Genomic DNA, 25,053 nt, shown 5'->3' with positions numbered 1-25,053 from the left:
AACTTATTATTTAATTGAATAACTGAGTAGAGATTTACGTCGTAGAGAGTCGTGTTATAAGATTCTCAACGGAATGTTAATCTTAATATTGAAAGAGTGACGTCGGTACTTAGCACAATTTTTAGAATGCGATATATACGTTGTTCCATTTCCTATAGAATCGAATATTGTAATAGATCGCACTGATATCAGAAAAATGATCACAATCTGGCAGTCCTTTTAAAAGTTAACTTCCACTGGTCCTGTAAGATAAATTGAGAAACGTATAGGAGGAATTGCAACCTAGAATAATCTGGTAATATACGATCAACGCATAAATTCTTATTTCAGGTTCACAAGCAATACGTCTGCAGAGTGGAAGGCGAGTTCCCCGAAGAGGAAGTGGTCTGCTCCGAGCCGATCGAGGTAGTATCCTACAAGATAGGCGTGTGCAAAGTCTCCGAGAAAGGGAAGGACTGTGTAACCCGTTTCAAGCGTCTCAGCTACAACGGCAAGTCGTCCGTGGTGCTCTGCAAGCCTCAAACGGGACGAATGCATCAGATCCGTGTCCATCTTCAATACCTGGGCTACCCAGTGGTAAACGATCCTCTCTACAATCACGTTGTATTTGGTCCTGAGAAAGGAAAGGGTGGTAACATCGGGAAGACCGATCAGGAGCTGGTCAGAGATCTGATCAGCATCCACAACGCAGAAAATTGGCTTGGCATGGATGGAGATTCGGAGATGAGTCTGTTCAAGCCAAAATTAGACATAGAGGAACGCGTGTCGTTGAGCAACGACAAGGATGGATCCTCTCCATCCTCGACGCCTGGCCTAGGCGAGGAGGAACAGCAACAACAACAGGAACAATCGCTGAAGGTGACGGTAGGCACGCAGACTGGATCAGAGCCGCCAGATTCTAGTTTCACGAACGACAAAATGACGGTAGATCCGCACTGCTACGAGTGCAAAGTGAAGTACAGAGACCCGAAACCATCCGATTTGGTCATGTACCTGCACGCGTGGCGCTACTGCGGTCCAGGCTGGGAATACGAGACTCCACTTCCGGCTTGGGCAGCCAGCGACTGGACCGAAGAAGACCGATAGTTCCGGTCCACGAAGCATCGAAACGAGCTGTCATCACCCTTCGTATCCCTTTTTGATATCCTTACCCCGTGCCTTCCATCCGCCAGCGAGCGATCTCGACCATCGTACATGTACCCATCCCTGTGACCAGGTCGCTGGACTCGCGAACAAACGAGAGACCTCTCGGTTGGTCCTCCGAGATTGGTGTCGCGTCTGGTCTGCGCTGATATTCGAGGCCCTTCGCGCTGGCAATATCGCGGTGAATCTGTCGGGATCGTTTCCAGGATGATTCTCAACGAATGACAGGTTCACCCGTGATATTCCGAACGTCGTAGATCATAAACGAGGAAGATTGATGGATGGCGAACTATGAGCGTCACAGCGTTAATTGGCTCGAGACGAAGCGAAAGTTTGCGTGAGACAGCCTGCAGGTGTTCCGACGAATCTTCGAGGAACGTTTCAGGCCGTCCTTGATCCCTGACGCGTTCATCCGTTGTTGCGACGCGCGATCGATCTAGAACAGAGCTGCACAGGGTAGAGTGCTGTTCGCCAACTCCTTTTACACCACAATTTACTCGCTATTGATATTAGAGAGTCGATACGAAGCGACGGTCGTACATCGTACAAGATTATCTTTTTTATAATTTTACAACTTTACGTTAAAGAGGATAATCGAACGATTTATAGTTCGTGAAATTTGCTTATAGAATTTCATTCGTTTCGTTATCAAACTTATTCCACGAGATACGTGACATCACTGCCCATAATTTTGTCCTCCTAAGAACCATTACACAATTCTCATTTAGAATAACGTAGCATCGATTAGAATTCGCGTGATTCGATCTGAATCGGTGGTATTGTGGTTATCCCATGGGGAAGTGTAGATTCTCGTCCAGGATGCACCGATGAATAGCGTAAAAAGATCGAAGCATCAACGTGGCACGGGGCGACGAAACGATCCTGATCGGTTCTGTAAACGGGTCGGTCGAACAGTCACTGCCACTGGTGCGCGCACGAGAGAAGATTGATGCAACTGTCAACCGCGAAAGCCCGAATGGATCGTTATCGTTCGTGTCCTTGATTTATGATGCAGATAGGAACAAGGAAAGCCGACGGTCTTTTCTATTACTCGGGTCCCCTGCGACTGGGAATCTTTATGCTTCTGATCTCGAAGGAAAGCACGCTCGAAACCCAGTCCCTTTTATGGATCTTCTTCCAGCGAACGAAGAGGGTTCGTTCTTTGCTTATTTTTTTCTTACTTTCTATTGATAGAATATGCAAGATCGAAATAGTTCCTTCGAAATATCATGGGCAATTAGTTAACGCCATTTAACGAAGACGATTGCTATTTTATGTTTCCTTTTTCCCTTTTATCAAAGGGAATTAAATAATATTTATCAGTTATGTAACAAATGCTTCGTTCTATCAATAGAGAGATATAACGAAACTTTGAAATGTATTATGGAAACTGTATTACAGAGTAGCGCAAACCCCTTAACGCAAAGCGATCTACCCTCATTCCCTTAATTAGAAACGCCTGCAGTCACCTTTCCGTAACTATGGCAAACGATCTTCTGTGTATTTCTTAATCAGATTATCTAAACGTAGAATAGCTACAGTAACGTCATTCCCTGATCCAAGCTACCCAGAAGCCCGTAGATCAGCAAAATTCAATTCTACGACTAATAACATCCATTCTACCATACTTTCAACAACGTCTTACCTTTAACAACCGTCCCAGAAATCTCTACAATCACCATCCATCCACTTGTTCTTTCACAAACGCTCATGACGCAAACTAGAATAAAAAAGACAAGATCGTGACCGAAAATTGTTTAATCCTTTAACGATATAGCTTGAGATACTTGGGTCTTTCCATCTGTGGTCTTCGAATGTTATCAAATAACGTTATTAATATTTGTTTCTTATAAAAAGTTAAAAGTACGTATTTTTATTACGTACGTATTATATGCAATACCAGAAACGCAAAAAATTCGAAGGCTAAAGGGATAATTGTTCTTTAAATCGTTCGTTCTGAATTTACTATTCTGTTGCTACTGTGAAAAGGTCAAGAATGTTTAAGAATCATCATCGACCAGCGTTCATCCTCGAGAACCGCGCAGACAAGGGGCTGACGTAGGAAACTGCAATAGAGACGCGTCTATTTTTATGGCTGATTATATATACAGGAAACTAAATAGTGGCGCAGGTCCAGCGGCAGAGGTCTCCAACAATAAGCGTGATCTTGCCAGGAGGATATAGCCAACGATCATGCCAAAGAGCGCGAGCGCGTCCGGCGAACGAGAGCGAGTGTATCGGAGATGGAGTGAAAAATAATAAATGTATGTGTGCGTATATGTATGAGAGAGGGAAAGAGAGAGCTTCTTTCAAGCCATATCGTGTACGTGTACCTTGTTCCCGCGCGTCGAATAAGACCGCGTCCAAGTGGCAGGACTTGCAACAAGTACAATCGAGCGAGTGAAATAACGAGATTAACGTCGTACATTATTTTGCTACGAGTCACGTTCGTCTCCTTTAGCGGGGCTATACATAAGCTTTTATCGCGTGCTCGGGATATCTGGAAGAGGTGATGAGAATGGTAAATCTTTCGGATCTTTTAATTGTTTGAAGGAATTATATTCTGGGCCAAAGATGAAGCTTGTTGTCATTTGATTGTATCACATATCCTTTTACATCCCGCTGTATCATTTCTATTCATTTTTATTCTTCTGGCAGAAGATCGTACGAACCCTTTCGCTGAAGCTTCGATCGATTCTTTTCATTCGAATTTTATATCATTTGGTAATCTGTCTTATTATGGCTCATTGAATAATACACGGAGAATGGATAGTTTCAAACGGATTTTGATTCAGTGTAACTCAGTTTCGTAAATTGCGTTCTTTTGGAGAAGTTTTAGAGGAAGTTGGAAGAAAGTGGATCCTAACGGTAAAAGACGTGCTCAAGAGAGCACGGTTTACATAAACGCCAACAACGTTAAAGTTGAAATCGCAAGAAGGGAACAAAAACCATCTTTTATACGAAAGCTTTGTAATAATCGCGAGCTATTAAATAAATTATCGAACGAGAGAATGGAACAGGATGAGAAGACATGAAAAGACAAAAAGAAAACAGTTCTCGTTACCTCTCCGGATTCTTGTAAGCAACAGGCAAAACAGAGATCAGTGAACAGAGATTTTAGATAGATAGACGTAGGAAGGAGATAACGTAATAACGGACCTATCATAAAAGACAGTGTGTGCGCTTACTAACCCAACGGGATAGCTTGCGGCGAGAGACGAAATGAAAGAAAAAAAAAATAATATAGCAAGCTATCCCGATATTGTAACAGCTAGCTTAATTTTATTTAAGTAAAAGAAAAAGAAGGGAAGAACTAACTCTCGAATATATATCGAATGAAAGAAAGACAAAGAGAAAAAAGGAATAAAAAAAGGGAAAAGAGTAAGGACGAAAGAAGAAACTCCAAAAGACAGTCTCGACTTGGTAGCACAGAGACAAAAGAAGAAAAAGGGGAGAGAGAGAATGTGTGAGAGAACGAAAGAGAGAGAGACAGTGTGTGTGAGTGTGTTGAAAGAGAGAGGGAGAGAGAGAGAGGGAATGAAAGAGAAAGACATCGGTCTGTAAATCGAGCGAACGCTTTTGTATGTATATACATATATATATATTGTATATTGTATACGCACATTGTACTGTAATCTGAGCGACTTTATTGTCTGTATCCGTAGTCAGCGGAAACGTTAGAGCTAGAAAAACTTTTTTCTTGTATAATGAACGAATAAATGTAAAGTATCGTTCGGTATACACATCGTGTGCCAATGTACCCTTTATCTTCTTGTCGAACTTTGTTTCATCGTAGTCGTTCCATCTTCTTTCACACACCTTCTTCACTTTATTCGATCCAAAAATGTACTTAATAGTATTGAATATTTTAAATATGATATTTTGCATTCTGGAAATATTCGATGTAAGAAAGAATAATGTAAACAATACATATTTTGACGCGATAAAAATGTTACATACTATTACTTGGAGGTTAAAATGTACAGGATGATTTAGTAACGGTGTTAGGTAACGGTGTTCCTCTGTCATTATTTTTGAATCATAATTAAAATTGTATTCCGTGAGTAAGGAATTTATTAAAAATTTAATAATCGGATCAACCTGTACATTTTGTTCAAATATACAGGAACGAACTGTCACATTATGTGCTATGATTTAGCGTTCGCTGTATCTCGGATTTTCAGTGAGAACAAATAAGATCGATGTTATTTCAAACAAGATTAGAAGCTGTTATTTTCTTGGATTCCGCTATCGTTGAAATAAAATCACAATTCTCTTTGAGTACCTTTTACTTTAGTTTTATTTTAATTTCCCGATATTCTTCAAATTATAAAGATATTGTAAAATATCGCGTTTCACGTTCAGTTTCCATTAGAGAACGAATACTTTCGGATCACGCGCTTTACCAAATTATTTTTCCTCCTATTACAGTATGTAAAAAATTATCGAATTACCTTGAAAAATTACTTCTCCTTCTATATTAATACAGACAAAGTACGTTCTTTCTATCTATTTTATTTACTAGATTACCGAAAGTTGAAGATGATTTTTATCGGTAAAATTATATAGGAAATTCAACAACACCGCATTTTGCAAAATTCGACTTATATATATACTGTAAATAAGTACAATATTTTACAGATATATATATTTGCTCTTTCTACAATCGACTGTTTTGCGGTGAATAAATATTGAAACGTTCAATAGTTTCTAGTTTCTCTACCTTTATTTTAATTGGACACTGCTTGCTTGCGCTCTTTAATACGTGCTTCTATTTCCGGTCTGAAATGTCTGATCAATCCCTGAACTGGCCACGCTGCACCATCCGCCAAAGCGCAAATAGTATGCATTTCAATCTGCTTGGTCAACTCCCATAGCATATCTATCTCGTGTATCTCCGCTTGTCCTTGGGCGAACCTAGACAGATATTCATTACATGATTTCCAATATATAATTTATTTCTTTTTTAGATAAAATAAAAAGAGCTAACAAATAGAACTATTTTTGTACCTTCTCATGATTTTATACATCCAACTTATTCCTTCACGGCACGGAGTGCACTGACCGCAAGATTCGTGCTTATAAAAACTGATAAGACGCGTAATAGCTTTAATAATATCAGTCTGTTTGTTCATCACGATTACAGCTGCGGTACCAAATGAGCTCTGCACTCTAACGAGATCATCGAAGTCTAATAACACTGTATCGCATACGCTGCAACATCATACGAGTAATTATAGTTGTTAACCCAATTTTGACAAATATGTGCTATAGACTCTTATTCCCAGTTGGTATTCAAATATATATAAGTACCTTTTGGGAATAACCGGAGTGGAAGATCCACCTGGAATCACACCTAACAGGTTATCCCATCCACCGATTACTCCACCAGCATGCCTTTCAATGAGTTCCTTCAGAGGAATGGACATCTCTTCTTCCACAGTGCATGGATTGTTCACGTGTCCCGAGATGTTAAATAATTTAGTTCCGTGATTACGTAGACGACCGAATGACGCAAACCACGCTCCGCCTCGTCGGCATATAGTCTATATATTGAAATTTCTATTTTAGAATTAAGATTTTCCACGTGTGTGTATATTTCCTAATAGCGTTAACTATATGATAATTACATACAGGAGCAACAGCGACGGTTTCGACATTTGTGACAGTGGTAGGGCAACCAAATAATCCAACATCGGCTGGGAAAGGTGGCTTTAGCCTAGGCTTTCCCTGTTTTCCTTCGATAGATTCAATGAGAGCAGTTTCTTCTCCACAAATGTACGCTCCTGCTCCTCTTTGCACAAAAATGTCAAAATCATAGCCAGAGCCACAAGCATTCTTGCCAATCAGGCCTGCCTGATAAGCTTCTGCAATGGCGACTTGCATATTTGACGCTTCGTTATAAAATTCACCACGAATATATATGTAAGCTGCACAAGCTCCCATAGCACGGCCAGCAATTAAGCAACCTTCTACTAGCTTGTGTGGATCGTGGCGTAGAATTTCACGATCTTTGCAGGTGCCAGGCTCACCCTCGTCACCGTTAACTACCAGGTATTTTGGTCTTCCATCAGAGGGCTTATTCATAAAGGACCATTTCATGCCAGATGGGAAACCTGCACCTCCACGGCCTCTGAGACCAGATACTTTAATCTCATTAATGATCCAGTCTGCACCTTTTTCTATAATTTCCTTGGTCTTATACCAATCTCCCCTTTTCAGAGCACCCTGTAATCTCCAATCATGTCTACCATACAAATTTGTGAAGATACGATCCTGGTCAGCCAGGGGGCCACCCTTTTTCTAAGAAAAACGATAATAACACAAATCGTTCCATATTTACGTTATTTTAATATGACAAACACTAATTAAAGCGGGAATAAAATACACGCACCTTCCCTTCGGGCGCGGCATCGGCAAATGTTCTTTGCTGCTGGCTACACAACGGTGACCCAAGGAAACCTTAAAATCATAACCAAATTTTTCCATTACATAACCTCCTTTCAGTGACAACGTAAAACGTCAAAATTCTTCTTAAATATGAAAAGTATCGGAACATCGATGTTCCCTACATCGTGGTTGGCCTTGAATGACGTGAACGTCGTGAATATGATTACAAATTAAACACAATAGCATCAAATCTTACCCAATTGTCTCCTTGGGAGTTGAAAACAACGTACAATTGTGCCAGCCATCTTGCTGTTTGCGATCTCACAGAAATTTGCGATATTGAGCTGTCTACTTAGAAGATCACAGTATAGCCATCTTGCAGCGCGCTCAAGAAACAAAGTAGTACAGGATTGAATACGTGTTCATCACTGTTTTGTCGTCTAGTTGTCTGTTTTTATGAAAGACTTATCGTAACCGTGTTGAGCGTGCGTGCGTGAGTCGAGAGTAAGACTCGAGTCCCGTAACTGTCGTTCGCTACTTGTAAAAAAATTGGGAAACTCGACGGAAGTTCGGTTTTCTAGCCTAGTCATGATCCTTGGCTATCAATAGACACCTGTCTAGACGACAGTGACGAAAGCAAGAACGTTTGTCCTGGTGTAGTAATTGGAAACAATATGCCTTCCAGGAGAAATAATTGTGACCTGCTGGCCAGGGTGAATTTTCCGCTGTATACGTTGCAAATGTTGACGGGTAGGCATATCTTAGTCGGTGGTGGTGGAGGATCCTCGAAGACTGGGGTTGCTAATGGCTTTGTAAGAATTCCTTTTTTTTTTAGTCATTCTTACATACATATAAAAAATGAGAGTAATTTCATAATTTGTTTAAATTGAATCATTTTTCATGAACAGGAAATATTTGAATTGTCTCACAATGGATGTCAGTTCGTTGCGGAAGAAGTGACCAGACATGAAACAGGTCCCAGTGTTGTTATGAATTGCACAACGTACAATGATCAAAAGAGGATATGGATTGCAGCTGGTCAAGAGAGTCACTGTCAGCTGTACGATGTGAGTAGTAAAGTGGTGAGCGTGAAGAATGGTGAGGTTGTCAAAGGAGCCAGTGGTAATTCTAAGGAAGGCATTAGACACAGAAAAAACATAGATAAAGTAGAAGAAACTGTTATGCCTGAAGAAAGGATAGAGGAAGTCAAGGATGACAATTCAAACATTAAGAGCAAGAAACTTCAATTGATAGTAAAGCCAGCAGATAGTGTACAAACAGATTTCAGGTAACTATATTTTTATAAAAGTGCGCAAAGTTTCCTAAAATAATTGCTCTAAATATGAAAAATTTCTACAGCAAGGAAGAACCACTTCAGAGGATCGTTAGAATAAATTCAAATGGAAAATTCATGGTCACTGGTGGCACGGATGGTCATATAAGGCTATGGAAATTTCCACAATTGCATAAACTACATGATCTAGATGCTCACACGAAAGAAATAGACGACATAGACTTCAGTCCAGACAGCACACTGATCGCAAGCATAGCAAAGGATGGCAAAGCATTTCTATGGAATGTGAGCAATGGTTCTAAATCCAAGGACTTAACTTGGTCACCCCCAAATGGATTGAAATATATGTATAAAAGGTGTAGGTTTAGGAAGCTGGAGGAGGACAAATCAAAAGCTCAACTCTTTATGCTCTCCAATGCAGTGGTTGGAAAGAATATTAGTTTTCTTCAAATGTGGGATGTGGAGTCTGGAAGTGTTGTCAAGATGGTACCATATAAAGAAACTCTGTCTGCTTTGGCAGTCTCGGACGATGGAAAGTTTGTGGCAGTTGGAACAATGTTCTCTGGTAGCGTGGATATATACATTGCATTCAGTTTGAGGAGAGCTTTGCACGTACCTGGTGCACATAGTATGTTTGTAACTGGCCTAGAATTCTTACCAACCAAGTTAGATGGTCCTACCATTGCTAGTAACACTGAAACTGCGGTTGTCAGCATTTCTGTGGATAACAAAATCTGTATACATAGCATACCGTTTAGACGTAAGTAATTAAATAATCTTTTTATTCGTCCTTATATCGTTTTGGTAATCTTAACGTTTGACAATCTTAACGTTTGACAATTTTTTCTGTTATAGACACACTACCATTCTGGTTCGTCATTATACTGATTGTTCTTAGTATTTGTGGAGCGTTCATCTTCTGTAGTTATCTCGGAATATGACCTGAGAGAATATACCTTTAATACCAAGTACTTTGTGTAGGGTTTTTTAATATCATACATCGAACTTTCACAGGTGTGTTTCTTTAGTTTATAAATGTTATCGATAGTATAGAAAGGAAGGTGTAATAATCTGTACGATTTTATGAACACGTGTGCACGATTTTTGTGACAATAGATATTACTACCTATAATTTGTTCGGTGGTAAATAATTCACGTGCGTGATTGTTCGAGCGTTTAGAACCTCGTTTGTTCAATTAATGTTACAACAAATGAAGTGATGCTGCGACGAGTAACTACTCTACATTAGATAAATTCTTTGATAAACATAATTGTAAATAGATATCTCTAAATAAGTTTCTGTTTGGACACACAAATAGCTACTTTCTCTTCTCACATATTTCTTACACTTTAAGATCAATTTATACGGTTTATTTTGGTACAGAAGGCTCAGCTCATTTTGACTTTTATTGCATTTATGTGAATTGTGTCTGTGCATTGCTCACGTGTAGAATGGAATATAGATGTCGAGTGTGAAATGTTATGTATATGCCATAGTATTAAAGTTTTAATTTTATTCTATTCTTTGATCACTATGTTCGGATAAGAAACATCGTGATTGGTCCACTTTAAAATTTAGATTAAGCCAAACTGGTCACATATAAATAGTACGCATGCATCACATGAAATTTTATCAATTTTATAATGCATTTCATGGGAAACAGTAATATTCCATTTAAGGAAAACGTTGCCATAGAACAAGTACCGGGCAAATATACTTTGTTAAGTTGAAAATCAAACTTGTACGTTTTTACCTACCCTCTCCCGATTTTTATAAAAGATCCAAATTTGAATTTCTAAACTGAAATTTCAATTTTTATTGTTATTTAAATAAACAAATTGAGAAAGTTTAAATAAATATGAACACATAATTATACAAAAATAAAAGTCAGGAAATGTAAATAAACAAAGCAAATATGTAAACAAATGAGAAAAATCTGGAAGATAAATACAAGGTATTTTTATTAAGAAACAAAAATAAAAAATTCCATTTCTGTTTGTCAATTCAAAGAAAGTGCAAGGAATGTTTGCTTATTTAAGCGACGATTCAGGACTCGTGATCGAAAAGGAATGTTGTCCAAAATGGAAAGGTGCCCCCAGGGTTTTCCATGGGAAGGAGAAGGACGAGTCAGTAATGACATTTTACGACCTTAAAGCTGGCGCCTACCAATAACTCTCAAGGCTGTGGAGAACGTATCGTGTCGAATAACTAAATTTCCTTCCATTCGAAAGTTTCCGAAATTGACTCCTTCGTTTTTCACTTTTTTACCGTTTCCTTTTTGCATCGAATAGATTGGTTACCATGTGAAATGTTACGAAGAAACGTTCGAAAAGAGAAAAATGCAACTAAATCATATCGTAGAGGAAATAAAATTTATGCTTCAATCTTTTTTATTTTTTATTTAAAATATAAGGTAAATAAATATTTTTTTATTTAAGATTATCAAGAATCAATTCTTGTATAATATTAAAAGCTTGTTTCAAGAAAACAAGAATGTAAATGATTAATTATCATAATTATGTTATTAAAAGTCGAGGTTTTTGAAAATTCTGGGAATAGGTAGAAAAAATTTCGGTTTTATGCAGGCTAATTCCTTAATCGTGATACAACCAGGAAGGATTCTACATGTTCGACTATTTATCACGAGCTTGCCAATTGCATCACGATTTCGAAATCACTTTATATATTCAACAGGTCTGGAAAAAAATTCGAAAAGTGCTCAGTTTCGTACAACGTTTATTGTGAAATACTTTAATAAAGATTCTAAGAATTACTTAATTACTCTCACGCGTCTCTTAAGCACTAACGTTAACCAAGTGTACAGTGTACACGGTTCGGCGCGCTGCGACGATACCGATCGATGGACCAATACGTACAACGCCCCGCAGAAGAAAGGGATAAGGATCGGAAGGGCAAGGATACGGTGGTTATGTACAAAGATGAATAAGTTCAATCGAAGAACTTGTTCCTCTATGCTACGGAAAAACAACCTCTTCGTTCTCTTTTCATTTCTTTCGATCACCATAATCGACCACAGAAACGTTTCGCGAACGTTTGCTAGGGGAACTCAGACCCACGATACTCTTCTGCCACGATAACACGAATGCAACTCAAGAATCTCACAAAAATGATAATTTAACAGTTATCCCACTTATAAAATTCCGTTCCAATAATATCACAATAAAAAGAAAAAACATCTCAACTCACGAAGAATTTCTAACTTATCTGCATATAATAAAATACATCAGAATCCTACTGCACTTGTTTCTCTTTTCAAAATTGAAATCAACCAGACAACGTCAAGTCGATTATGCTAAGAGATTTCTTATTTCCGTTCGCGACACGTTTTCCGCGCGACGGTTCGGCGCGTGTTCTTCAAGGAAAAGCCTTTTGATGCATTACTTTAGCGTGGTCTCTCTTAGGAACACGCGCCACACGATCTATAGATCTCTACCATGAAGTGCTCATTTGTTCGCGGTGAAACCGTCGCCGGTAGGATCGAGCAGCCACGGGTAATAATTCGGGCACTCCATGCAGGTGAACAAGCGAAGAGTTTCGCCAGGAAGTTCTCTGGTAGTCAAGGGACAGGCGTTAGGGAGAGAACAGTAGGGCTGGCCCTTCTCGTCGCAGGTTTCTTTCCAATCCTGGAAGTCCCTCAGTGCCGAGAGTTCCGTCGGATTTTGCATCCACTTGATTACCTGCAAGTGGTATGAGAAGGTATATAGTCAGACGAGATTCTAGGCAAATGTTGGCTGAAATAACTTGGCTAACAATGTCTTTCTCTCGGCTTGAAATAGAAAATTCGAAGTAGGAAGTTATTAATAATCGAATTGTTTAAAAAATATTATTTCGTTTTATAATTGATGCGAATCATAACTTTTGAATTTTACGAATGTCTATATGAAACATCGTTTATATGTACCGTTTACTATAGAAAGAGGATTAAAACAGTTTTTAAATTGTGATATTCTTCTCCATAAGACGTATAAATGATACAAATATAAATGGCAATGCTATTTTAGTTATCCGTTTAAAACCCGTTAGTTTGTATTCAAACAAACCCTAATTGAAGCAAATTGACTTATATGAACGCGAACTTGAATTCGAGTAGCTCGGCTAATCTGGGAAAGGATTTATGTATTACGAGTTTGTATTCGTTCGATTAGTGGTAAGTAGAACGAGAATGTATTTGGCCAGACGGAGCATGAAATTCATTTTTGACAAAAGTGACCTGTTTGCGGTGTTCATATTTTTCTGAGTATCAGAGACATTTGTTATCACTTGGTTTAAGATCGTTAGCTTATTATCGAACCATTTGGTTGATTGTTTATATTTAATTCCATTCTTGAAATTGTCTCGAAATCTGATTTGACACCAACCTATTTAATCTAATGTTACTGCCATTTAATTTTCTAATTTTCTTAGAAATACTAAGAAAGATACTCACATTTAATCTACCGTTTTTATTTTATGAGAGTAATCAAAGCAGAAATCGTGTTCGAGAATCGAACGAGAACGAAACTAACACAAGTAATTTTCGGTGGTCTACGAATCGATCGTACAAGATCCTACAAATACAGTGGAGCAGTCAGAGAAATACTGAGAGAGAGAGAGAGAGAGAGGGAGAGAGAGAGAGTTTGTATCGCGTGACTATATTGAAAGTGGAAAATAAATCGACGCAAAGCGAAATAAATAAAAGCAAGCCCGAGGCTTGATGGCTCATGAATGAGAAACGTCGTGATGCGGCAAGATTGAAACCGGCAGATAAATTGAAATAAACTAGGAGACTCGTAATAACAGTCTTGGCGAATCTTTCCGGAATTAAATACAATCTCCGCTTAACTTGTTTAAAGGGAAGACAATGCGATTCTCAAAGACGCTTTAAATAACTTTTAGGTTTTCCAATAGTTTATAATTTTTTAAAATAATATTCAAAATGTCTAGTATCACGAAATATAATATTTTTAAATAATATGTTGTATCTCCGTCTTCGTGGTTTCGTTTAAAATTTGCAATAAATGCTAATTAAGTCAAAGAAGCTTCGAGAAAAGTTCTTTCCAAGAAACAAATATCAAAATACAATTTCTTTAAATATAAACTGCTATTAGAACCGCCGTTTATCCAATTTTGAACCAACCCATACCGCACGGTATTTCTAGGCAATTTCATCCTCGCAGATCAGACATTCGTCCAAATCTCGATCAAACTCACTCACCTGAACCATGGTAACGAAATACACGTCGCTCCTGGCCAACATCTCCTCGATGAACTTGATCAATTCCTCCCTATACTCCTTTTTGCTCTTCAACCACGAGGCATGGAAGTGAAGGCCAAGCGGTGCCCTGTTGCTGTTGAAGTGCCTGTTAAAGTTGTGTCTGAGGAGCCTGGCGAATTGTTCTCCAGTCTGAATGTTCGAGCAAGAGTCCACCATGTGACAACCAGGCAGGGACTCGTCGAAAGTGGGATCGTCTCTTCTGTCCAATTCGTTCATCACCATCTCCCAAACGGGATGCGATCTTGATGGACAGTTTCCACCGTTTCCATTGCATTTGTGTGGCATTCTGAAGTACAAGGTGTACGGCCAGATGGGTACACGACCCAACGAAGCCGTGATGGAGGCGTCGTAGACGAAGAATTGGTCAGCCATCATTTCGAATTGTTTGTTACCGCCCACGCGAAGATACGGAGCCCTCATTCCGATGATAGAACCGTCGGTGATGTTTGCGAAACGTTCTATGATGAGTCTAGCTCCAGCCATCTCTGCCAGCCAGTCGTCGTAGGTTCCCTGGGTCCAGTATTGTGGGTCGTCTTTGTGGGTCAAAGAGAACACCGCGATTTCGTGACCACGACGGTGAAGGTCTTGAACGGCGGAGTAATTTGTGTATTTGTGAGAGACGAAGAACGTGCCTCTGATCTGGCATCCGTTAGGGTTCTGACGTTGGCCATTGAAGATCTCTTCGTACAAGTCGATGTTATCTACGTTCACGGCTCCGTTGAAAGTGATCGTGATCATTTGGGGTACCTGGGACGGCTCGATGTTTCCGGGGATCCTGGTTCCATCGGCGGAACAGTAGCAGTCGGGGAGCACGCATTGCGTTGGATCGCAGTCTGGCGCGCGATTTGGATCGGTTTCCACAGCTGCGGGGGAAGATGTGGCGAAGGTTAATAAACGATCATCGAGGAATTTTGAAGTTAACGCGAGTCTTAAGACTCTCGAGAGAGGACGTACGTCTCTGATGTTCAACTTTCATAGAAAAATTAAAACTACGCGTAGTATTGATACATTGTTGGTCAACGACGAGCGTATGTGATTTGTACACACATCAATTTGCATAATTATCAAAGTATAAAATTATGTGTAAAACAAGTATAACATTGTTCATTGTAGTGAACGTACTGCGTTAAAGTTCAACTATACCATCTTTTCTCGCGAGATCGTTAAAGCGATATTAAGAAAACGGAAATTCGAATTTAAAGGATCGACGTTCAAAGTTTCCACTGTAACGTATCGACAGATTTTCCTCGCATCGACGCTGAAAGTCACCGATTGCTATACCTCGCTATCCGCACTTGTGACCAAAAGAAGCGCGGATTGCGATCGCGAATCGATTAAATCGACACTTACTGCACGCGTTCTCGTCGGATTCGTCCTTGCAGTCGGGTTTACCGTTGCAGAAGAGCTCCTTGTCCACGCACTCGCCGTTACCGCACGACAATTTCCCTTCGGGGCAGACTGGTTCGTCGGTCCTCAGGATGGGCAACACCTTACGCGGCTCTGCAAACGTAATCCTCGTTAACGGGCCGACTTGTCGGCTTATACGCGACAACCAATCGCTACTACGGGACCATTGGCGTTCACCATAGCTGTAACTTCTACTTTTACTTTTGCCCAATTTATGTACAAAAGATCGTGGCGCGCTCACCAGTGGCGCAGGAACCTGTGACACTACTTGGAGAAATATATTCCCGAAGAAATCGATTAACCCTCTATCGATGGAAATAATAGGTGTCGTAGTTAAAACTACTTACGGGATGGGATATTATAATATTAGAATAATCGATTTATTTTCTGCATGGAAAATCTTTGGTAGGGTTAAAGGTTGTTACTGTGCGGGATTAATTGTGACCCAAAGCTACGGTACCTCGCCAGCTTGGATATTAAGTATCGGACTAATTACATCTTGTACGTCCAGTTACGGTTTCCTGCCAGTGTAATCTGGTATCTATGTACATGTGGACTTTACGTACAGACGTGGACAGCTTTCTTAACACCCTCGTGATTGTCTTCGATCGTGAATGTAACGAAATTAACTTTGGAATACTATAGCGAGATTCCATGTTTCTTACTCGTTTCTGTTTGTTCGCGTTATTTATTCGTCGTTATTCTGGCTATTTGTAAAGGATATACAACGATGTGCTGTTATTCACGGCACAGGTTAAATCACGAAGGTATCAAGCAATTTATCAGAGGATTTGGTTTGGCCTTGCGTTAACAGTTCCTACGCCACTGCGTTCAACCGGCCTTTTCGTTAGCCTCTCTTCAATTCCTTTTCGTTCGAGGAATTTCCCTCTGATTTCTAGTCGTCTCGCGACTGGAAAAGCGTAGCAGAACCGACGTGATGGGCGTGACGAAGGAAACGAATTAGAAAATTTAATAAAAGAAAATCCTCGTGAATCGGTCTTGAAGATCTTCTGAAAAGAATCGCAGATTTCTCCGGCGAATTCTTTGCTCGAGAAACCTTCAAGATCGTTGGGAATACGACGGAACGAAAGACACGAAATGGCGACAGCCGGAGTGTTGGAGAGACGAAACATCGACGAGCTAACGTTGCCCATCACGAGAAGAGTTCACGTCGAGAGTATCGTTTGTATCGTTGGCTCGCAGCGATTCGCACGTAGCTAATTCCATGATTTATTACGAATAAAGACACCGACTTACGAAAGTATCCGAATATTTATAAAAACTTCTCCTGAATATATCATGTACACTATACGAAATATTCTGTATAATATACGTAATATGTTCATAAATATTTTCTATGCTAAATCTTCGAATACTTTCGCGAGTCGCTGTAAATAAAATGAGAAGAAATATGGATACACACACACACGCAGGCACTGTTGAGATAATAATGAGAGAGAATAGAGATACGTGGTGAAGAGATGGACTGTTGCGAAAGGCGAAAACAGGCAGCGGAGAAATAAAAAGTGAGACGGTGCCTCGACGTGCCACGCGTCGAGAGAACGAGCGCGAGAAAAGAGAATTGCAAGTGGACCAATACACGCGTAGATATGCACGTACAGGCGCGTGTATAAACAGGTACACGCATACACATGGCGAGCAGAGAGAGAAAAAAAAATAGACGGAGAGCACACGAGACTGGTCCGATTTAATTTCATTCGCGGCACTGCGCTTTCAACTCGTAATGCAGTTTGCTGGAAACATAAAAGAAACAAGATAATGTTCGCGGTTGAATTATTAACTCTGTAATTCTTCTCTTTTACCTTCTACGCCTTTTTCGTTTCAGTTATTCTAATTAGAGGTAATATTTCTTTACCGAGCTTTTTAGTTCGCTTGAAATTACGAGTTTATTAAAAATCGGTCATTTTTTAATAGTTTCTGACGCAACAAGGATATATTGTTACGATCATTGACGCTCGAAAGGCAGAACACAGGAACGAGGTTGTACCGTGTATTAAAATCAATCGGCTGTAAAGTAAATAGATCGATAATTCACGGTACGTACGACGAATACAAATTTTCGATATACATAAAGTTCTCGAATATTATAGAGCTGTCTGGTAGCGATAAACTTTCTAAATATTTTTACGGTACGGTTCCAATCCAGACAGATCCAAACATTGGAAACGAGAATTGTCTAAGAAAAAGCAAACGTCATAAACGCTTGTAGATTTTCTAGTAGATACAATCTACAAAATTCTCCTCGTAAATTAAGCTTAACACCGTGCAAAGTGAATCGATCTGTCAAATTCTGATCGCAAATAAAACTTAACGCCGTTTGAAGCGCGAACGATTCGATGATCGAACCAAGCGCCATTTGCATTTCCTTGAAAATGAGCAGTCGCCTGTTTCTTTTCTCGCGCGAAACCAAATCGGAGCAAACGGGTCTCGCGTGAGACGCGCGCTTCGAAACGGAAGCGAAGGAATTCGACTCGATTGCGACGACAACGAGTGCGCGAAATAAAAAAAAAAGTGGCTGCAGCGCGAGAACAGAGGAAGATAGAGATCGGCAGCTGGAAAACGCTGCGTTCGCAACGGGGTAAGATGAGATTAATCCGGTGAGAGAGAGAAAGAGGGAAGGAGAGAATTAATATGATCGATCGCTCGAATACTTCGCACAGGTTTCGAGCGGTAAAAGCGAACGAGTCGACTAAATAACAAGGAGCCGTTCTAAGGAGGCCAGATCGTCGAAGCGAAACCGATCTGGATGTGGACAGACAGAGCAAGAGAGACAGAGACAGAATATAACGGGAGAAAGAAAGAGAAAAAGAGAAAGAGCGATATATGCGTATGTATAGCGAGACAGATAGACGAGAGACAGAAAGGGGGGGAGGGGGAGATGGAGAGAGAAAATAGGAGCGAGATCAGCGATTGAGAACGTGCTACCTCGTACCTGGAGCGATCGCGAAGAGAAAGAATCGTGCGTCTGTCGATGTGTGAGTATGTAGTATGTATATATGGTGTCGATATGTACAGGTGCAACAGCGTGTGAGCGTGAATTCTATAAAGCTGAAAAGTCATTGCGTGCCGAGGATCGTTTTCGGGAGATCGATATACGCGACGTATCGAAGCACGGAATAACTCTATTTTCACGTTGAATCTAGAATTAATGGTCGACACGAACGGCGAATCTTTGAATATTTTTCTTTCGGTATCTTTTACGCGATTGGATCCAGATATGCCAGATATTTTGGAAAATTTGATGGTCGAACGAGCGTAACGATCTTCCTTTTCGTTGGATCGTTTAATTTTGAAATTCGAACGATATCGATGGCACGGAATGTCTTAATGAATAAATTTAAACGGTTTAGAAAGCAACTAGATCAGAATCGGCGAGATGGACGAAGCTTGTTATATTCGCGGTGTTAGTGATGCGACGTGAATCGAGAAAATTGCGTGAATCGATGAGGAAGAGAGCATCGATGAGCTGGAAACTGGGTTAGATCGCGCTCGAGGCACGAGCTTCTCGTCTCCCGAGTTGCACTTTCGCTCAAAATCGAAACCAGTCTCTGGGCCGCGAATCGAAAGTGGCCGGACTGGAGATTACAACGTCTCGAAAGTGGTCTCGCATGTAATGGTCGTGTATTTTCACTGCGGCGAACGTATCGAACGTTCGCGCTTGTGCCGTTCGCGTAACTACGAGATACCGTGACGAGGTGGAAAAATTTCAGCAAACTTGCGAATGAATCGCTTTTGCGTGACTTTAGAAAGTATAGAAAACTCGATTTCATTGAGCGTTTAAGCTTCAGGTATTTCCGTTCCAACTTTATATGCACTTCGATATTGTATCATTAGAATTTCGTTTAGTTTGCGAAAGAATATTCGTTCTTGGTTAGTCCAGTCTTTTCTCATTTTAATCCGAGATTTACATGCTTGTTTAAGAATCAACGAAACATTGATATTAAAAGCAAAAAATTAATTCTTAATTCGTTGATAAAATTCGACAGCGCGAACTCGATGGTAAGAAAGTAAAATTTTCAAGAAACAGAACGATACGCAGAGAGTTAATGAAATGATGCGAAGGACGACGTTGATCGTTTGTCTTCGTTTCTGTTTCTTTTCTTTTCTTTTCTTTTTTTTCTTTCGGAGACGAGAAGGATCGTGGATGAATCTCAAACGTGCGCGAGAATAATCGTGCGTTAGTACTACCTTACGAATGGTGCGGGCTACGTTGCGAATCTACGAAGGAACCGGCCTTCTCCGTATCTTATGAAACATTTTTCATCGTCCTTAATAGAAGGAGGAAAGAAAAATCTTCTCAAAATGGTGTTCTTTCCAAGGGAAGTGCGTTTAACCGACCTATCCCTACTTTTCTGTTCCTCGATTATATAGAAAATTAATCGATGGGAAAAAGAAGCGTAAATTACAACCGTCGAACAAATTATAAACAAATTATAAACGCATTCCCCGAGGAACAGATACACCGGAAACGGAGACAGGTACGTCGGCTCAACCTGGTCGATACATCGACTTACTCTCGAGCTTGTCACAGTTGGTGACTTTGCCCTTCCAGTCGCAGGTCTGTTTGTCCAAGTCAAAGGCCAGTCCACTGGGACACGTGATTTGCTTCAGGCCGGATTTCGTGCACCTGTTCGTGTCGGACAGAAAGCAAATCGCTCAGTTAAACTTAGCAATCAAAAGGAATCGCTTACTCTCGAGTTGGTCACAGTTCTTCACGTTCGTTTTCCAATCGCACGTTTGACGCTCGATGTCGAATGCCAGACCTGTTGGGCATCGTACGGTCGCCAATCTGGTCACTCCAATCTCGCTCGCTTTGTCGCATCTGCGATTCAAGTTTAACTCTTTGCAATTTAAAAAATATTTAAAACCCTGCTAAAAAATCCCTCGCTGTTATTCTTTTTATCGATGCTATTATTTTTGCCGAGTATTCGTCACATCGAATGGGAATATATTTCGTCACGTGTAACGAGCTGTAATCCTCTTACAGTTTATAGTATCTGATATACGATGTACAGTTGATCGTAAAATTATCTGTCTATGGTAGAAATCCAAATAGATTGTACCGAACATTACGAAACAGTAAAAAAGAAAGTCTAAAATAAATCTATTTTTAACGAATGTCTGTCATCGATCGTGAACGAAATACAAAAGATTCAATGGGCTGCATACTGACTGACGCCCACTGTACCTGCTACGCGTAGAATCTAGTGCTATTTTGTCAATAAACGAACCCACGCAAAAGTCGATAAAAACGGAAATAAAAACAGATTCACGAGGCTCGCGATGGAATTCTCACTAGAACCAAGCGAATAAATCTTTCCTAAAGAATTCTATAAAAAAAAAAGGTAGTAATATAATCCGTATAAAAGGACGAGCGAACATAAAAGAATCAAAATAACGTTTTACGATTCGCAAAAACTCGTCGAATTCTTGCAGGATACGCGACGTTCCGCGACAGGATCTTGCGTTCTTGTTCTGAGAATATTTTTGCCCGTGTGTCCTTGGCGATGAAATAGTTTATCCGTTCGAATGAGTCAGGATACACCGTCTGTCGTCATCGGCTGGAAGGCGAGTCCTGTATCTGGTATCAGGCTCGCCTTGAACCTTCCGACGCGGAATTCGATCGCGAAGGAACCCAAGACAGGAATTCGCCGTCCGATCCTCCGCGATCGATCTTTCTCGTAAATATCGCTTCTACCGTTAACTTCACTGACCTTCGGCGTTACTTACGCGCTGCAGAATCGACATTACGAAGGATCGTGACGTATTCTTTTTATTCGAAATGTTTCTCTCCGATTTGAAATACGACGATTTAAAAATAAGAATTAGGTACGACGATTTGATGGAAATTTACCTCACGACGTCACGGCAGTCTCCTTCGACGTTCAACCGGAAGTATTCGTCTCCTGGCCTGTCCTGGCATAATTCCTCGGCATTTGCGTCAATTCCATCAGCCCCTTCCTCGTCTTGCGCTCTGACCTGCGTTCCTGGAAATTAAAAAACGCTGTTAAACGATCAAGAAATCCTTTAATGAATATATATATATATAGCTTTCGTTTAAAAGTAAAAGTGGGAATTTACACGTTCTTAGCAATTCTAGAAAGAAGAAAACTGAAATCCGTCGCTTTAACGGATTCGCTACTTCTGGTGTTTAAATAGAATCGTAAAACTTGCTTTCAGCGTTTCTGATCTCGAATAAAAGCGATCTTCGAAAGCAAAGAGATACCACGCCTCGTTCTCCGGCTTTGACCACTAACAATTACGTACTTTCTATCATCGATTACATAAACGTTTCTCGATCCACGAGCACAATCTCTAACGTGACTTCGCAACATCGCTCCTTCCTTTCTTCGTCCCATTAAAGAATCTAACGATAAGTTAGATTAGACACGATTAAGTGCAAGTTCCTAGTTTTCCTTCTTTTGTAAAAGCGTTGGCAAGTTAAAAAATACTTAATTTACTTCTCGCTCGTGTTTCCTCTTTCCTTCTTTTTCTCGTCGATCTTGATAGACGGAAACACGTAAATGGAACGTGAAAATAATCTCGTCTCTCGATCGGAAATATCCGAATCTTAATGGACACCGTCTAGGGAGCACGCACCTACTGCTTGTTATTTTCACGGACCTCCGCAATTAAATTGGAAGAATAAAAGAAGGAAACGTCACCGACAGAGCGGTTCGCGTGACATTTGAGTAAGAAGGGCATAGATCGGTATTGCGAGGATCGTATAAGGAAAATGTCGCGATCGTTGGAAGCCACGATCTCTAGAGATCGTAAACCGAATACGACGGGGTCGGTGAACCCCCGTAGAAGTAGAAAGTCTTGGAAATGTCAGGGCAACGAGACACGAGTGGGGAGAGAAGCGACAGTGGTTCTCTAAAGTAGGTTCTGGCTGTCTCTCCCTCTACCCCTCTTGCCATAATCGAGCATCCTTGTTCGAACAAGTCTCGAACGTGCCTTCTTCTTCATCCACGACCACGAATCGTGATCCGTAATCGTGATCAACGCCACTTCCGGACAACTTGTCTTTGTTAAAACTTTTGCATCGGTCGAAATGGTCTTACGAATCTCATCTTATCAACGAGACGATAAGAGAATTATTTCTTGAAGTGTACGAATTTTATTTTATCGTCGAGAAGTTTACTTTTCGAATAGTCGTCTTTTGGGAATAATATCGAAATTGTTTCGAACGTTTCAAGTTTGTTAGGATCGAAGAGTTTCGATTTTGTATTGAAAAAAGATCTTTCGATCGTCAGTTTGGCATTAACCAGTAGAGGTGTCGCGATCGAATTGACGTAGCTGTACCGAAGGAGCCGTTTGACATGTCTTGTCGCGGCTTCGATCGTTGAAGTCACCAGAACGTTCATGGCGCCGAAGAACCTATCGATCTCGAGTCGTCTATTGTGAAACTATATTGTGAAACTATCGCGACGTATTTCAATTAATTACGTTTAAATCTCTTTTAATAAATAGAACGTTTTAATCAATGGGGATACTTGTAAAAATTAAACAATTTTCCGTCCATCGGGGAAAGTTAGAAGAACGCGAAAGTCGTCTATCTTAAAATTACAATAGAAATTTTGCATTGAAATTGAAGCGTAGCACGGATTGTATATTATTGGGAAGAACCAAGGAACGATAACGTTAAACTACGAGGGATCCTCGAACGGAAAGTTCTCGTGGAAACTCGTTTCGTCCGAAGGAAATTCTGTAAACGTCGAAAGCAACTTTCACCTGTAACAGGCATTCGAAGAATCGGTGCCTAGAAGGCCAGGTGTTTCTCTTTGACGAGAAATCGTGTTTATCATCAAAGATTCTCCATCTTCCGATCAAACTTTCACCCTAAACACGACGTTTCCAACGTTATCGAATCTTCTGCTCTACTAAAACTCTTTAACGAACAAATCAATTATTTAAAATCCGACATCGTCCAATCTCAACTGCCATCAAACTTCTATGAACTCTTCGGAATTTAATCCTCCAACTTCTAACGCTTCCAACTTCCATCTAAATTCAAACTTTAAGATACTTTTTCGAATCTTAATCCAAAGCTTAAACGTTCTTTGAATCGAACTTTCTAAAAATATCGAGAAACCAATTTGTTGCGATGTTCGATACAGATGAATAGAACAGGGGCAAACGGAAATAAGGAAGACGTAGCAACAGTGTGTACTCACCGGCAAACAGAAAGAGAGATCCAAGAAGGAACAGGAACTTTGGCGACATCGTGGCCGCTGCCGCCGTCGTCGTCGTCGCCGTCATCGTCGTTGTCAGGACAAAGAGCGTCTGGACAAGCCGCGCCCTCTCGCCCCTCTATATGTGCACCACCACTCCTTCCTCTTCGTCGAAGGACTTTCACCATCCGGATGGTGCTGCCACCTTCCCTACGTCGTAAAATAGACGGAGAACAAGGGGTTCCATTCCTTCCGTCTGTTCGTGGAGAACGAGAGGGGACCGTGGCATTCCACTTCGTCTCGATCTTCCTTGTCTCGCGCCATCCAATCAGAGACTACTACTTGCGGTTTTTCACGAGAGATCGAGAGGAAGAAGATGAGCGATCGTTTTCGAGTTTGTTCGACGCGATTGGTTATTCTCGTGGCCCGAATTTGCCTGGTTTGGTCTACTTTCATCGATATTTAGTTTTCTAACCATTGTTTCCACCTTTCTTTAAATGGAGAGTTCTTTGGAGAGGAGAGGCATGTACATGGGACCATTCGTGTCTTGAATTTCTATTACTTTGGAAAAAGAAAGATCGGCAATAATGGTAAAATCTTCAGTCTTTCGAGGAGAATGCAATTCGCAATGATCGTTAAAATTTATGCGTTTGCGGGAAATATACCGAGTAACGCGTATAACACGTTAAAATAATTTATGGAACTTACGAATAACTTATGAAAAATTTGCAAGTGAAATATCCTACTCTCGTTTAAAATACAGTATTCGTTATAATATTTAGTGAAAGAAATCTCGATTCTGTTCCTTTAATTCTTGTGTCCAAAATCACACGAATTTAATTACTAATTACGATCGAATTGCTAATTTTTGAACAGGTGGATCAAATTTAATGGCAAAAATATAGTTCGTTTGGGTCTGCAGTGTATTCAAGGTCCGCGTTACAAGGTCCGTGTAGAAGTGAAAACGCGCTTTACGCATCGTTTTACGGCCTCCACGAAAATATCGGCTGACAGCGACAGCTCTAAAAGGGGGCGACGAAAAATGGCTCGCGCTCGTAAAACTCACGATGAAAGTATCGTTCACGTGGCCGAGTAACTTTCCACGAAAAATGCCCTGTATGTCATGTTCGTCGACACGACACAAACCTTGAACCTCTCGGCTTTTAGCGTAAAATTCGGCAAGATATGTCCCAACGAATTTTGTACCGTATTTTCGACAAAATAACGAAAAAGAATTCGTCGTTCCTCTTAATTCCTCTAAAACCAAAGCGAAGCTTTAGAAAATCACGAAACATCGTACCACGGAAGCACCTATGAAAAACTCGAATTACTTTTAAAACACGCCATT

General features: G+C 40.4%; 4 protein-coding genes across 5 annotated transcripts in view; 2 read left to right on the top strand and 2 right to left on the bottom strand.

The window, feature by feature from the left end:
• Positions 1 to 4,882, top strand: part of LOC117161473 (pseudouridylate synthase RPUSD2) — a 175,523-nt gene extending 170,641 nt beyond the window's left edge. The window contains 1 exon segment of the mRNA XM_033343037.2: positions 331 to 4,882. Coding sequence (XP_033198928.2) covers positions 331 to 1,086 — 756 coding nt within the window. The 3' untranslated portion in view covers positions 1,087 to 4,882.
• A 532-nt stretch (positions 4,883 to 5,414) lies between these two features.
• On the bottom strand, positions 5,415 to 7,944 carry ND-51 (NADH dehydrogenase (ubiquinone) 51 kDa subunit). Its single transcript, XM_033343039.2, has 6 exons — positions 7,790 to 7,944; positions 7,538 to 7,605; positions 6,778 to 7,446; positions 6,457 to 6,689; positions 6,154 to 6,357; positions 5,415 to 6,060 (listed from the first exon to the last, which is right to left on the bottom strand). The coding sequence occupies exons 1-6, from the start codon at positions 7,836 to 7,838 to the stop codon at positions 5,874 to 5,876; spliced, it is 1,410 nt and encodes a 469-aa protein (XP_033198930.1). The 5' UTR covers positions 7,839 to 7,944; the 3' UTR covers positions 5,415 to 5,873.
• Positions 7,945 to 7,974: 30 nt separating this feature from the next.
• On the top strand, positions 7,975 to 10,566 carry LOC117161477 (guanine nucleotide-exchange factor SEC12). Its single transcript, XM_033343040.2, has 4 exons — positions 7,975 to 8,345; positions 8,442 to 8,821; positions 8,893 to 9,587; positions 9,683 to 10,566. Exons 1-4 carry the CDS (start codon positions 8,208 to 8,210, stop codon positions 9,766 to 9,768), a joined length of 1,299 nt encoding a protein of 432 aa, XP_033198931.1. The 5' UTR covers positions 7,975 to 8,207; the 3' UTR covers positions 9,769 to 10,566.
• A 981-nt stretch (positions 10,567 to 11,547) lies between these two features.
• verm (LDLa and CE4_CDA_like_1 domain-containing protein vermiform) lies at positions 11,548 to 23,826 on the bottom strand. Of its 2 annotated transcripts, none has more exons than XM_033343027.2 (6): positions 23,709 to 23,826; positions 21,386 to 21,518; positions 20,223 to 20,353; positions 15,454 to 15,603; positions 14,044 to 14,966; positions 11,548 to 12,526 (listed from the first exon to the last, which is right to left on the bottom strand). In XM_033343027.2, exons 1-6 carry the CDS (start codon positions 23,791 to 23,793, stop codon positions 12,293 to 12,295), a joined length of 1,656 nt encoding a protein of 551 aa, XP_033198918.1. In that variant the 5' UTR covers positions 23,794 to 23,826; the 3' UTR covers positions 11,548 to 12,292. The 2 variants fall into 2 exon arrangements, with proteins under 2 accessions (XP_033198918.1, XP_033198919.1); XM_033343028.2 differs by lacking the exon at positions 20,223 to 20,353 and adding an exon at positions 20,046 to 20,158.
• Positions 23,827 to 25,053: the final 1,227 nt, after the last annotated feature.

The sequence above is a fragment of the Bombus vancouverensis genome, chromosome 4 (genome assembly GCF_051014615.1).
Source record: "Bombus vancouverensis nearcticus chromosome 4, iyBomVanc1_principal, whole genome shotgun sequence".
NCBI lineage: Eukaryota > Metazoa > Arthropoda > Insecta > Hymenoptera > Apidae > Bombus > Bombus vancouverensis.
The sequence above is the reverse complement of the archived record's forward strand: the minus strand, read 5'-3'. Positions and strand labels throughout refer to the sequence as shown.

Excerpts from the sequence above, each read along its gene's own strand:
- ND-51 (XM_033343039.2), bottom strand. The coding sequence starts at position 7,838 with ATGGCTGGCACAATTGTACGTTGTTTTCAACTCCCAAGGAGACAATTG. Across the intron at positions 7,606-7,789 it reads ACTCCCAAGGAGACAATTGG|GTTTCCTTGGGTCACCGTTG; the intron begins GTAAGATTTGAT and ends TATGATTTTAAG. Across the intron at positions 6,358-6,456 it reads ACTCCGGTTATTCCCAAAAG|CGTATGCGATACAGTGTTAT; the intron begins GTACTTATATAT and ends ATGATGTTGCAG.
- LOC117161477 (XM_033343040.2), top strand. The coding sequence starts at position 8,208 with ATGCCTTCCAGGAGAAATAATTGTGACCTGCTGGCCAGGGTGAATTTT. Across the intron at positions 8,822-8,892 it reads AGTGTACAAACAGATTTCAG|CAAGGAAGAACCACTTCAGA; the intron begins GTAACTATATTT and ends AAATTTCTACAG. Across the intron at positions 9,588-9,682 it reads ACATAGCATACCGTTTAGAC|ACACACTACCATTCTGGTTC; the intron begins GTAAGTAATTAA and ends TTTCTGTTATAG.
- verm (XM_033343027.2), bottom strand. The coding sequence starts at position 23,793 with ATGACGGCGACGACGACGACGGCGGCAGCGGCCACGATGTCGCCAAAG. Across the intron at positions 20,354-21,385 it reads GACTGCCGTGACGTCGTGAG|ATGCGACAAAGCGAGCGAGA; the intron begins GTAAATTTCCAT and ends CTTGAATCGCAG. Across the intron at positions 12,527-14,043 it reads ATTTCGTTACCATGGTTCAG|GTAATCAAGTGGATGCAAAA; the intron begins GTGAGTGAGTTT and ends TACCACTTGCAG.